The sequence below is a fragment of the Dicentrarchus labrax genome, unplaced genomic scaffold (genome assembly GCF_905237075.1).
Source record: "Dicentrarchus labrax unplaced genomic scaffold, dlabrax2021, whole genome shotgun sequence".
Taxonomy (NCBI): domain Eukaryota; kingdom Metazoa; phylum Chordata; class Actinopteri; family Moronidae; genus Dicentrarchus; species Dicentrarchus labrax.
In genome coordinates, this window is record NW_026136717.1 from 5,361,210 (window position 1) to 5,374,790 (window position 13,581).

General features: G+C 40.6%; 1 protein-coding gene across 3 annotated transcripts; it reads left to right on the forward strand.

The window, feature by feature from the left end:
* Nucleotides 1-9,591: 9,591 nt before the first annotated feature.
* On the forward strand, nucleotides 9,592-13,069 carry LOC127379371 (uncharacterized). 3 transcript variants are annotated; one of them, XM_051428868.1, is made up of 7 exons: nucleotides 9,595-10,026; nucleotides 10,876-10,980; nucleotides 11,102-11,522; nucleotides 11,637-12,326; nucleotides 12,456-12,587; nucleotides 12,668-12,711; nucleotides 12,808-13,069. In XM_051428868.1, the coding sequence occupies exons 3-7, from the start codon at nucleotides 11,480-11,482 to the stop codon at nucleotides 12,937-12,939; spliced, it is 1,041 nt and encodes a 346-aa protein (XP_051284828.1). In that variant the 5' UTR covers nucleotides 9,595-10,026; nucleotides 10,876-10,980; nucleotides 11,102-11,479; the 3' UTR covers nucleotides 12,940-13,069. The 3 variants fall into 3 exon arrangements, with proteins under 3 accessions (XP_051284830.1, XP_051284828.1, XP_051284829.1); XM_051428870.1 differs by having other exon boundaries at nucleotides 9,592-10,026; nucleotides 10,876-11,522; nucleotides 12,459-12,587; XM_051428869.1 differs by having other exon boundaries at nucleotides 9,598-10,026; nucleotides 10,876-11,522; nucleotides 12,811-13,069.
* Nucleotides 13,070-13,581: the final 512 nt, after the last annotated feature.

Genomic DNA, 13,581 nt, shown 5'->3' on the forward strand with positions numbered 1-13,581 from the left:
CTAGACATCATTTTAAATGATAAACGAAATAACAGTAAATAATAAAACTTGTTTAAGCTTGTGATGTTGTGGTTTCTGTTCTTCAATGGCAGCTAAATGACAATATGTTTAATCAGATAAATGGAGCGAAGCCTGCTCAGGCAGTCAACAGCTGTGCTGATATACACACATGACATGCCTCACTCCATAATCACTAACCAAGCGCTCCCTTCCAATCTGGCGGTCTATTTAAACTGCACAATTTCCCAGCTCTCCCTCTGCTCTGTCAATGCCACTGTTGCCCTGCATCTGTATTGCTGCTGCTGCTCTGTAAGTCCCACCACCAACCCAGCATCCAACTGGAGGCTCCAGCTAGGGGTTAAGGTATTTGTGCATCACTCCCCAATATCTCTATGTAAACATATCTGCAGGGAGTGATGAGGTCGGAGCCTGGACGCCAAAATCCAACTATGCTGTACTGCTTTAATAAACATTTCAAATGTGAGTTGTCTGACTGAACTGACATTTTTTCATCCTAAATCTTTGCTGTTGTTCTTAGGTCAACTCTGTTTTTTTCCAACATATTTCCACAACCGTAAAAACCCAGTGAACCAAATGTAAGACAGAGACAGTATCGTTCAAACAGTACCTGTCTGAAGTTTCTGGTTTTTGACAACCAGGTCGATGACAGCCATGAGGAGGACAAAAGCCAGACTGCCCAGGATCAGAACCAACAGCTTTGCTGTTCCGTCAGACTCTTTGAAAAGAAAGATAATATAGTTATATTATATTTAGCCTTTCCTGGCTTTAGAACTGCTAACATTAAACTGCCAAAACTTAAGTTAGCCACACAGTATTCATATTATATTAAAATGACGAGCAGTGAGTCTGCATGATGAAAGAAATCTTAAAGAGAATCTTACTTTCAGACTTTCTGTCAACGTCATCATGAGATTCATCACTGCCTTTTAAAAAATATACATAAAGATACATTTACTTTTGATTTTAATTTAATATTTGTATCACTTATTTTGACAAAGATTAAATAGCCACATATTGTATTTAAGGGCAACTACTACATTTCAAATATAGAAAGACATAACAGAAAAATAAATGCCACAGGATTTTATAACAATCTTACCATTAACATACAGATGTACCACACCAAAAATCAGCTCTCCTCTTTTGTAAGCTCCACAGAAATACAATCCAGAATCAGACAAATCCACTTGTTTGATTTCCAGAAAGAGGGTAGGGATGTTGAATCTCATATTAAATTTGTCCTTTTGAAACCCATCACAGAATAAAGCATCACTCTTATAAGCTAACAGTGCGGAGATACAGCTTACTGTGGTCCTGTTCATCATTCTGAACCAGAATGTATAAGAGTCAGATTCAAATTTGCTGGGACACTGCAGTGTGACTGGGTCACCAGGCTGAGCCTCCACAGTCTGAGACTCAGAACCTGAGACAGAGATCCAGCCTGAAACACACAGCAGAGACAAGATGAGATTCACTTGTTATAGGACGGTAAACATAAACGTTCCACTTCCAGCTTAAATATGATAATAAGCAAATAATAATGACGTTTTGTATTGGCAGTTACTTACTGATGCTGCAGATAATTAAAGCTGTTGTCAAGGTGAAGTTCATCATAGTGTGTATGACTGCTGCTCTGCAATGTCTCTCATTAAACTGTGCTCCAGGAAGGCTGTTCTCAACTTAAGAGGCAGGGCGTGTCAACACCAAATGACCGCCTGAAGAGATAAGATAAGTTATTCTTTCATATTAAGTTACCAAAGTAATGTTCAAACCAAAATGAAAAGATCATCATACATCAGATACATCACCTATTATACTAAATAATATTCACACAGCCTTGGTTAAGCAGGAGCATTACAATGACTGTAGCACACAGTTGAGAGATGTCAGGAAATGTAATGATTGAAAGAGTTCTTGGAGGCTCTTTGAATAGTACAAACCAGGCCCAGAGGAAGTGGAAGTATACACCCACTACCTCGTATCTATAAATTATTCTGTAGTAAATTTGCCATACAGCAGTTACAATTATTTTTCGACAAATTTTTCTCTCCCACACTCTGCTATGTACGCACTCTGGCGTTTCGTTAGGTTTGATACACACCCATTTTTGACCGGTGGCATACCGGCAACCGTTTGCATTTAAAGTCATAGCACACCATCGCCGACGCTTGATACCTTATTTTTATGTCAAGCTGCGAAGCGCCACGACGAAATAATAATAATAAGTTGAGTGATTCTTTGGAATAACTAGAAAATTCCTAAAGCAATTTTGATTGTGCCTTGCTCTGGCCCATATGTTAATACCATGTCTACGTGCTAACCGCTATTGCTGCGCTAATACTCTTATTAATGCCATGTAATCCTCCCTATAGCATATTGATAACCTCATCCTCCTTAGCTAGCGCTAGCATATTAATATCATGTCATTCTCTTTAGAGCTGTTAGAGCTAGCCACATAAACACATAACCAAAGCTGCGCTTAGCTCGTGCTAATCGCTAGCTAACCGCTAATCGCTAGCTATGTGCTAATCGCTAGCTAACTGCTAATCCTAGCTAACCGCTAATCCGAGCTACATGCTAATGCTGCTGCGCTAATCGCTAGCTAAGTGCTAGCTTTGGTTAATGTGTTTAATTGTATTATGCTCCTGAAGGAGTGCTAATGTAAATTAAGGAACAGCTCACAGTAGGGTAAAATATTTAAGGTGTATTGTTCTTATTTTGTGTTAATATTAAAATCATTCAGCTTTAAATTGTTTGCTTGTTAGCCACCTTCTAATTATCTTTAGCTAGCCAGCTAGCGCTAGATTATTAATGCCATGTAATCCTCCCTTTAGCATATTGATAACCTGTCATCCTCCTTAGCTAGCGCTAGCATATTAATATCATGTCATTCTCTTTAGCTAGCTAGCTAGAGCTAGCACACATAAACACATAAACCAAAGCTAGCACTTAGCTACGTGCTGATCGCTAGCTAACTGCTAATCGCTAGCTACATGCTAATCGCCAGCTAAGCGCTAATCGCTAGCTAAGCGCTAATCGCTAGCTAGGTGCTAGCTTTGGTTAATGTGTTTAATTGTATTTTGCTCCTGAAGGAGTGCTAATGTAAATTAAGGAACAGCTCATAGTAGGGTAAAATATTTAAGGTGTATTGTTCTTATTTTGTGTTAATATTAAAATCATTCAGCTTTAAATTGTTTGTTTGTTAGCCACCTGCTAATTATCTTTAGCTAGCCAGCTAGCGCTAGCTTATTAATGCTTGTCATTCTCTGTAGCTAGTTGTGTGTGTGTGTGTGTGTGTGTGTGTGTGTGTGTGTGTGTGTGAGCAGGCTTTGGTTGTCATGGCAATCAGGAGCCCACAGCAGCTGCGCACGCTCTCTCTGTCTCTAACTCCTCAGAGAGACAGAAACATTTAAAATGAATCCCCTCAAAAGCATGGCCAGGAACGACCGAAATGAAAACCGAAAAGACCGTGAGCGTCGTCATCTTGTTGACTTTAGCACTGCCGAGTTTCAGTGGTTAAAGTTAAAAAATGTGACCTGGGGAGATTGAGAGAGAAGAGGTTCAACGAGCGTGTTTCAAGATTCCTCCTCTCCATTTTAATATGGGAGTAGATGGGGCCATGAGAGGGTGTTGCTGGCGCATCAGTGCGTTTCCCGCCAAAACTATTTGTCTGACAGCTTCAGCAGTAGTATCACTGCGACCCCAACAAATTTACCTACGTTTCTATCTATAAATTATTTCTGTAGAGTGAAATTTGTGGCCATGACAGCAGTTTACAAATTTATTTTTCGACAAATTTTTCTCTCTCCCCACACTCTAGCGATGATGTCACGCACTCTGGCAGTTTTTTTCGGTTGGAGGTTCTCGCAATACACACCCATTCATTTTTTGACCGGTTTTGGCGATTTATCGGCAAACCGTTTGGCGAAATTCTTAGAAAAGTCATAGCACTCGATTCCCGGCCGAGCCGCACGTTTTGATACCTTTTTGTGTATGTGCGACAAAAGCTGCGGGAGAAGAAGCGCGCCAAAACGTACGGAAGAAGAATAATAACTAGAAAATTCCTAAAGCAATTTTGATTGTGCCTTGCTCTGGCCCATATGTTAATACCATGTCTTGTTTCTCGCTAGCGCTAGCTATTAATACCATGTAATTCTCTTTAGCTAGAGCTAGCACATATAAACCATTAACCAAAGGTAGCGTTAGCTACGTTATCGCTAGCTAAGCGCTAATCGCTAGCTACGTGCTAATGCTAGCTAAGCGCTAATCGCTAGCTACATGCTAATCGCTAGCTAACCGCTAATCGCTAGCTACATGCTAATCGCTAGCTAAGCGCTAATCGCTCTGCAGGTGCGCTAATCGCTAGTGCGCTAATCGCTAGCTAAGTGCTAGCTTTGGTTAATGTGTTTAATTGTATTATGCTCCTGAAGGAGTGCTAATGTAAATTAAGGAACAGCTCATAGTAGGGTAAAATATTTAAGGTGTATTGTTCTTATTTTGTGTAAATATTAAAATCATTCAGCTTTAAATTGTTTGCTTGTTAGCCGCCTGCTAATTATCTTTAGCTAGCCAGCTAGCTAGCTTATTATTGTCTTGTCATTCTCTGTAGCTAGCTGTGTGTGTGTGTGTGTGTGTGAGCAGGCTTTGGTTGTCATGGCAATCAGGGGAGCCCACAGCAGCTGCGCACGCTCTCTCTCTGTCTCTAACTCCTCAGAGAGACAGAAAACATTTAAAATGAATCCCCTCAAAACCATGGACAGGAACGACCGAAATGAAAACCGAAAAGACCGTGAGCGTCGTCATCTTGTTGACTATAGCGCTGCCGAGTTTCAGTGGTTAAAGTTAAAAAATGTGACCTGGGGAGATTGAGAGAGAAGAGGTTCAACGAGCGTTTTCAGGATTCCTCCTCTAAAATTAACATGGGAGTAGATGGGGCCGTGAGAGGGCGTTGCTGGCGCATCAGTGCGTTTCCCGCCAAAACTATTTGTCTGAAAGCTTCAGCAGTAGTATCACTGCGACCCCAACGAATTTACCTACGTTTCTATCTATAAATTATTTCTGTAGAGTGAAATTTGTGGCCATGACAGCAGTTTACAAATTTATTTTTCGACAAATTTTTCTCTCCCCACACTCTAGCGATGATGTCACGCACTCTGGCGGTTTTTTCAGTTGGAGGTTCTCGCAATACACACCCATTCATTTTTTGGACCGGTTTTTGGCGATTTACCGGCAAACCGTTTGGCGAAATTCTTAGAAAAGTCATAGCACACCATTCCCGCCGAGCCGCACGTTTTGATACCTTATTTGTGTATGTGCGACAAAAGCTGCGGGAGAAGAAGCGCGCCGAAAAACGTACGGAAGAATAATAATAATAAGTATGGGGAAGGTAGTATTGTGCTTGCTTATGCAAGGCACAATAATAAGCCCGGAATAGTAGTATTGTGCTTGCTTATGCAAGGCACAATAATAAGTATGGGGAATAATAGTATTGTGCTTGCTTATGCAAGGCCAATAATAAGCCCGAGGAAATAGTATTTGCTTGCTTATGCAAGGCACAATAATAATCAAATAAATGAAAGATGCATGTTCTATTACAGCTGATTTCTGAATGCATCTGAATGAGAAACATTCTCACCTTCTGTAATTGAGGAAGTTTCTTCTCTCTATTGTGTGTTATCTATTAGGTATAATAGAATAGTGTGAGTGAAGATCTGTGTTTCCATTATATATCCATACATACTCACAGCAGTGGATCACTGAGTTGAGATTTGGTGTGGAATTGTAGAGGAGAAACGCTGATCATCTGGATGTAATGGTGATGGAACAGGTGCCAGTCTGATTGTGGCCGACACACATTATTGAAATTTAAAGCTCAGATTCTGTGGTTTTATCGGTATTGTGGCAAAGTTTAGTTGACAGCTGACAGAGAACAAATGCAACAATTTAGTTTTTCTTTAATTTTCTGTTCATACAGAGGTCCTTACTGCAGCGGCCCAGGTTTGATTCCAACCTGTGGCCCTTTGCTGCATGTTGTCCCCTCTCTCTGTCTCTCTCCCCTGTCTTCACCTTTCATATCCTAAAGGCACGAAAAAACCAAACATATATTTTCTATTTTTTTTTTCTGACAGGGATGAAGATCTGACAGTCTTACTCACTTCATGCCCTGATTGGTCAGCTGTGTGGTGAGGTGGAAGAAAGGAGGTGAAAGGAACCAGGCTATGAACTTCTCTTTCTCTCTTTTTCATTCTTCACTATTTCTGTCACCTATTGTGTGAACGTCTTCAAGAGACTGCCTGAAAATGTGCTCCTTTAGCCCCATATTGAAACAGTATGCACCCCCCTGTCTATGGCAGCTGGCTTTTCACTGTGCACAACTATAAATGGCAGCTGTGGAGTTGTTGGAAAAGGACCTCAATGGACCTGGGCTGAACATATGAATGTAACAAGTAATGTATAAACTAATGTCCGTTACTACAGAAATTATATTATTTATTCAGATGAGTATCAAGTACGCTAACCAGTAATATGTAGCCAGCTGCATTGAGGAGACTGAGTACATGTCACAGTGGAGAGGGATGGAGCTGCAGCTCATGTGCAGCCTGTAGAGTGGATGGTTTCATTTGAGGCTGTCCAAGTATCGCTGTCCTTTTCACACGTTTGATAGAGGAGTGTGAGTCTTTCAGATGTGTAAAGGATACAGAATACAAAATGAGCAAAACACAAAACAGATTGAGGAGAGAGACCAAGGAGAGTTTTTAGTTTCAGCTGAGCCACAAACTCAATCTGTATTTTTGTTATTAGAAATGAATGACGTCCACCCTCAAAAATGTATGTAGTAAATACGACAAAATTTCCCACGGACCTTAAAATGTGATATAAAATTGAAGTGATAACATTTTTACCAAAAGGTCAAAGGTCAAACGTTCTGTGAAAAAGTCCTTGAAAACTCAGGAACAGAAGGTGAGACTGTTCCCATATTTCCCAGTTGGTTGGACAATGAGTTGGTGACACTTTGAATCAAAGTGGAGTCAGACCGTCAGACATGAAGTGATTTTTGCTGAAACTTTCAACACCTCCATCTGCCGCTAATATTTCTCTGACTCCTCCTGTAATTTCATCTTTAATCATCTTCTTTAATCCTGCATATGCGTAACTGAATAGTTAAAAGTATATTCTTATGATAGAGGAAAAATAAAAGTACAAAAATTATAAAAATTTCTTTCTGGCTTCATTGAATATTATATATCATCAATTATTGTTTAAGGCAGTAGTTTCATTCTACATGTTATATCTCACTCAGCAAAATGAATGATGTTTGCGTTATGAGTAGTTCTCTTCCTGACAGTGAACCTTTAAGGTCAGTTTCAGGCCTTAGTTGTCTCTGTTCAGTTTGCTGTGTGCAGTTAAGCTGTTGGTCAGTAGGGGGCAGCAGTACACCTGCAGTAGATATCACAGAGGCGCTACATCATGATGTTTCCTAAAACGATCAAACCACACGCACACACACCTACACACACACACACACACACACACACACACACACGCACACACACTTGGTGCTCTGACCTCTAGATGGCTAAGATTGGAAAGATAAGATATTTTAAGTGAACACACCACAGAGAAAGGATACAGAAGTGCATCTGAACATTTCAAAGACACTCAGTGAGGTGTGTCCTGTTTGTTCCACCCACACAGCGATGTGTTCGGAGGTATTGTTGTGGTCGACTGACATTATTCTTTTTCAGAGCCTCGGAGTACCATCAGTGCCGAGACAACATTGCTTATTGCACACAATGTGGTTTTCAGCAGATAAGTTTGGTCAAAATACATAAAGAACAAACATTATAGATTTTTAGCAGCCATATTTCCTCAGTGAAGTCAGCCTTTAATCATCTTAACCATGTATTATGATCAACTCTGGCAAATATTACATTTTCACTGTCACAGATGTGTTTATTTTATCCTATATCCCCTCGTCAGAAAATAAAAACGAGTGGAGAATTAATAAAAGTTGGTTGTTTGTTTCTCTCAAACACTCCGACAGTGAAGTGTTTTCGAGTCCTGCAGCCGACGGACTAAAAAGAAAAGAAAAAAACAACAACGTATCGCTTCTGAGTTCCCGCTTTGGTCAAGCTTGCTCGCACAGAGCTCAACAAGGTGGTTTTGCACCCCCCACCCCCCGCTGCCCTCCCCTCTGACAGGATGTCTATGTGGTTTTATTTGATGCTGTTTGTTTGTTCTGATCGCCTCACAACAACGCCTCTGCTCTTTCACTTCTCATTCCCATGTATCTATATTTCACATTTATATGTCTGCTAACAGCTTACGATACACAAAGTCACACTTTTAGCATCAAATAAACAGAAAAGTACATCATCACATCACTGAAAGAGTTGTCACAGCAGATATAGAGGGAGGAGGAGAAGGAGGAGGAGGAAGAGGAGGAGGAAGAGGAGGAGGAGGAGCACTATGACGAGGTCACTTGGGGCCGGGCTTAACTTTCGCCTCTCTCTAACCGCAGGGGTTTTTTTAAATTCTAGCTAAAGGTTGCCTTCATGTTCCTGTTACTGATGCATGCATTTAAAAGAATAAAAAGAGAAACACAATCTAAAATGTTTAATGTCTTTTTAAATTAAAACACTTAAAATAAAAAGTGATATAATGGAATGTGTTGCACAGGAGTTTGAAATCAGTGGTTTGGATGTGAAACAATCAAGTAATGAGAATTCATTCCATTATGAGATTTTCCTTTTCTTATTTGTATGTTCTAAATGGATAAATTGAACCCAGTCAGTTATATCAGCTCTGAATGACTTCCTATATTTGTCAAGCAGCAGCACAGGCTACTTTTCATCAGTTAGACAACTGTGCAGTGTGTGTAGTGTCTCTAGAAAGCTCAGGGTTTTCTGAACTGACTAATAGTTGAGCACCTTCTATAGTTAAACTTCATCAGCAGATGACCTGAGCAGAAAAACGTCCTCCGCCCACACGTTTTTTAGAAGTTTAGCTCAAGAATGTGACAGTATTGACAGATTGGCCCCGGATGACATTGAAATGACATTGAGGAGTTTGATAAGCAGCCATGAGCTCAACCTGCCAAAACCACAGTAAACAATTCTTTTCTATAAAACCGTTCCTTGTTGTTTGCGTGTACTCAATACATTATTTGATATTCACAGTTATTTAAATGAAGCATTTAGAGCAATACTTCCTCATTTCACTGTTTGTCTGCCTCACATTCTCTTGAAAGCAGAATGGGAGGATCTATTTTCCGTCTCAGCTTTGACTCGTCTGAGAAACAGCGAACATTTGGCCGTCCCACCATCACTTTGCACGACTCAGGAAGTATGGGTTCAAGTGAGAGAAATGTTGGTCAGTTCGTCTCTACTGAGTCAACAACTGTAGAGCTTTTACCACAGCTTTGTTCAAGCATGTAAACAGACCACAAACATCAAAAGACATATTTGAGTCACACGCAGTAGCCTGCTTCTGACGGGTAAAGGTCTACTGCAACAGTTAACGGTATGATTGGCTTTGCAAGGTCGAGGCTGAGGTAATGAGACAAAATGATTACATTTACTTAAATTGAAGCAGATACAAATACCTACAACAATCAGACCAATTTTTTTCTCGCTCTAACCAAGCTCCTACACAATTATATTCATATATTAACAGTAAACTCTTTTAACCATGTTACACTTATGCAAAGAAAATCTTCAACCCTCTCTAGCCAGCTACGGTTTAAATGACAATACCGGCATTTTTGTTACAATGACTGCTGCTCTCAATTAGTATGTCTAAAGACATACTAATAGCACTAGCACCACTACACCACTAGCACTAGCACTTTGGGAGGAGGAGGTTTTCAGGGCTGGGGCAGGGGACCTGGCAGGGATTGCTGCTGGGGAGTAGTGCCAGAATGAGCACCAGAGTTGGGCAAGTGGACAACGGAGTCGGGCTTCCAGTGACCAGGGTTGGGAGTGAACTGTCACCGACGGAGACCAGGTGATTTGTTATATTAACGTTATACATCATTATTTTCATCATTATTCCTGTGCTTTGAATGAGACTTTTGTAATGTTATGTGTTGAAATGAATTAACTAAATGTTCAGTCTCCTTGCTGGTTGTCCTAACACATTCAGAATCATTACTGCGTAGAATAGAATATACATAGAATAGAATATACAGCCATAACATTATGACCACCTGCCTAATATTGTGTAGGTCCCAATTTTGCAACCATGGTATCTGGCACCACCACGTTAGCAGCAGATCCTTTAAGCTCTGTACGTTGTGAGCTGGGGCCTCCATGGATCGGACTTGTTTGTCCAGCACATCCCACAGATGCTCGAATGGATTGAGATCTGGGGAATTTGGAGGCCAAGTCAACACCTTGAACTTGTTGTGTTCCTCAAACTATTCCTGAACCATTTTTGCTTTGTGGCGCGGTGCATTATCCTGCTGAAAGAGGCCACTGCCATCAGGGAATACCGGGTGTACATGGTCTGCAACATTGCTTAGGTAGGTGGTAAGTGTCAAAGTAACATCAGCATGAATGGCAGGACCCAAGGTTTCCCAGCAGAACATCAACCTAATATCAGCACAGGGAGTGGTAGCCCCCCCAAAAGATTATTAATGCAATAACAGTAACAATTACGTTTGCATTTCAAATCTTTTATATTTTCCATTGTAAGCATTGTTTGTCAGTTTAACAAAACAACATTCAACAACATTGTGTGTTTGTGTCTGGGAGTGAGATGTGTTCAGGTAAGCATGCAACAATGCCTCTGTGCAACACTGTTGTCAGTCTTCATCTGTAGTTTCCTCTAAGACTGCTGATGATGTGTGCATAGGATGCTGTCCCATTGGAACAAATGCCGCATCCAGGGGCACCACCGGCATGATGGGAATTACAAATTCACACTGAAAAGACCAACCTGTAACCCCAGCTATTAACTGTAAGTTATCAACATTAACTTTAAAGTACTTTAAATGGGTTAAATCACTTGACCTGATTTCTGCATCTCTCCCACACACTGCCTTTTTAACCCACTTAACTGTTTACATCCCCCCAAAAAGCACATCTAAATCTAAACAAACCTGTGTGATGACTGAATAACCATGTTTTTCCACACTGACAAAAAAAACACTGACATGCACCAACCTCTACCCCTCAATTCAAATATTGACTTGAGAGAATTTCCTTTTCATAGTATACATCATGGTATGTTGTCACACCTACTGTCCTCCAGTGTACCACATCAATAATGTCACCATAAAGACTCAATCAACCCAATTACACCTCTGATCACCTGAGCATACTCTGGTTTAGATTCAGAACTACAATTTGTTCTCATGCAAAAGAAGTCAGCTTAGCCAATCACAAAGAGCCTTCGTCTCCTATAAGAGTTGAGTGCGTCCGTCAACACACAGGATACAGACTGCAGAGCTTCAGGGATGATGCCACTTTGCATTTTTCTTGTGCTTCTCAGTGAAACCTGTGAGTATTTTACATCTATTCATTGTTTCTACAGGCATGAATACAATTTTAGTAAAGGGAAATACGTTTTAAAAGTAAAATAAATATGACTTTATCTTTTATTATTAATTTCAGGTCAGGTGCCAGCTGTTGACAAGACCTCAGGTATTACTCAGGACAGTGGGGTTATAACAGCTGAAGTTGGGCAGACTGTGACTTTAAAATGCTATTGTCGGAATGATGCCGTAAATTTCTTCTTTTGGTACCAGCAAAGCTTGGGAGGCAAACCTCTCATTGTATCAACTTTGATGAAGCACAGCACAGAAGCTACCATCTCCCCCACGTATAAAGGAAGGTTTCAGGTCTTAGTGGGAAGAGGAGAGGGCATCAACCATCTTGTAATCAAAGAACTTCTCCTGTCGGATTCAGCAACATATTACTGTGGGATTTTAGAATTCAACGAAATTGAATTTGGACAAGGAGCTTTCCTTCATGTGAAAACATCGCTGTCCAACATCCATGCTGTTGTCCATCAGCCAGCGTTGGAGACTCTTCGGTGGGGAGACTCTGTGAATTTGAGCTGTACGGTATACGCTGAAAAATGTGCAGGGGAGCAGAATCTGTACTGGTTCAGACATGGTGTGGCTCAGCCTGCAATCATGTATCACAATGCGGGACAGTGTATGAAAGATTCTCACATGGAAAATTGCACTTTAAACCTGGCTATAAAGTCTGTGAGCTCCTCCGATGCTGGGATGTACTACTGTGCTCTGGCCTCTTGTGGGGAGATTGTGTTCGGACAAGGAACTAAAGTGAAGATTGCAGGTAGGTGATTATAGTTGATATTGCACATGATTGCTGTTTCCGTAAGTTAAAATAGCCTTAAAATAAACCATATGTATTGTATATCCAAAAAAGAGATATCTAAAATAGGATATGTTTTCTCTTGACTAGAAGGTTCTACCAAAGGCCCCTGTGTCCTGGTGTATTGTCTGAGTGTGGCATTGGCAGTTTCCATTATTCTGCTCTTCGTCTTGGCTTTAGTCATGTACAAGTTGAAAAAAAAGATATGCTCTGTCTGCAAAGGTAAGATTTTCACAATAAAGGTATGTTAACCATTTTTCTGTATTGACCTGGCCTGATCATTTATGTATTTTGATTTGCAGGAACAGTTTCTCATCTGACATGTTCAGCAGCTTCTGACACCACGGTAGGTTAAACAACTGTATGATGGAAGCCAAATGTACAACTGCAGCGTGTTTTCCTCTTTTTCTCACATCATTTGCCATTGTGGTATTGTCATTAGCAGAGCCAAGACGCAGATGCTCTCCATTATGCTGCTCTGAGTCTGAACAGAACCAGAGAACGACACCGCCAAGAGGAGAGCGTGGAGAATGTTTGTGTATACTCTAGAGTAAAGACTAGTAGAGTGAAGTAGGACTTTACCTTTACATTCAACTACTTTCATGAATTATCTTTGCTGTCAATCACTTGCAAGAAAACTACATTTTTCATGCAAATGTACAATATACAACATGTTGAAAGAAAATAAAATATTTTTGGTGCAATGTGTGTGTGCAGTATTGTATGTAAAATATGTTGTGTGTGTAACAGTCACATGGATCAGCATCTCTGCACCCAGAGTATAACACTAGATACAAATATAGACAATGCAGGCTCATAAAAATCCCCTCCGACCTATAAATATCTTCCATTTCAAAACGTAAGCACAGGTTGCACCTTCTCAATCTACAGCCGGCTCTTACCGTTTACCTTTCACTCCTGTGGTGACGGTGGTGTGAACTACAGAGTGTAAGTTTCCACTGGTGGAAACAAAAGTCCTAGCAGAGCTTGACACAGGAAGACCGGCATGTAGCGTCCAGGCCACAGCGTCTTGCACCTCAGCAAACCCAGGCTCACATAGCTTTGTGCAGCAAGCAACATGTCTTAGGTTCAGAATTTCAGACCAGACTTCAATGTGAGGTGAAAGAATTTTTACATACCTACAACTCCAACTGTCCAGATTTATCAAGTGAAGCTTTCAGTTCAGTCAATCAAAATGTTGCTGTACTCATCAGTA

What these genes read in the sequence shown, in the direction of transcription:
- LOC127379371 (XM_051428868.1), top strand. Translation starts at nt 11,480, where the DNA reads ATGATGCCACTTTGCATTTTTCTTGTGCTTCTCAGTGAAACCT. An exon ending in TGTGCTTCTCAGTGAAACCT is followed by an intron (nt 11,523 to 11,636) that starts GTGAGTATTTTA and finishes TATTAATTTCAG; the next exon opens with GTCAGGTGCCAGCTGTTGAC. An exon ending in AACTAAAGTGAAGATTGCAG is followed by an intron (nt 12,327 to 12,455) that starts GTAGGTGATTAT and finishes TCTCTTGACTAG; the next exon opens with AAGGTTCTACCAAAGGCCCC.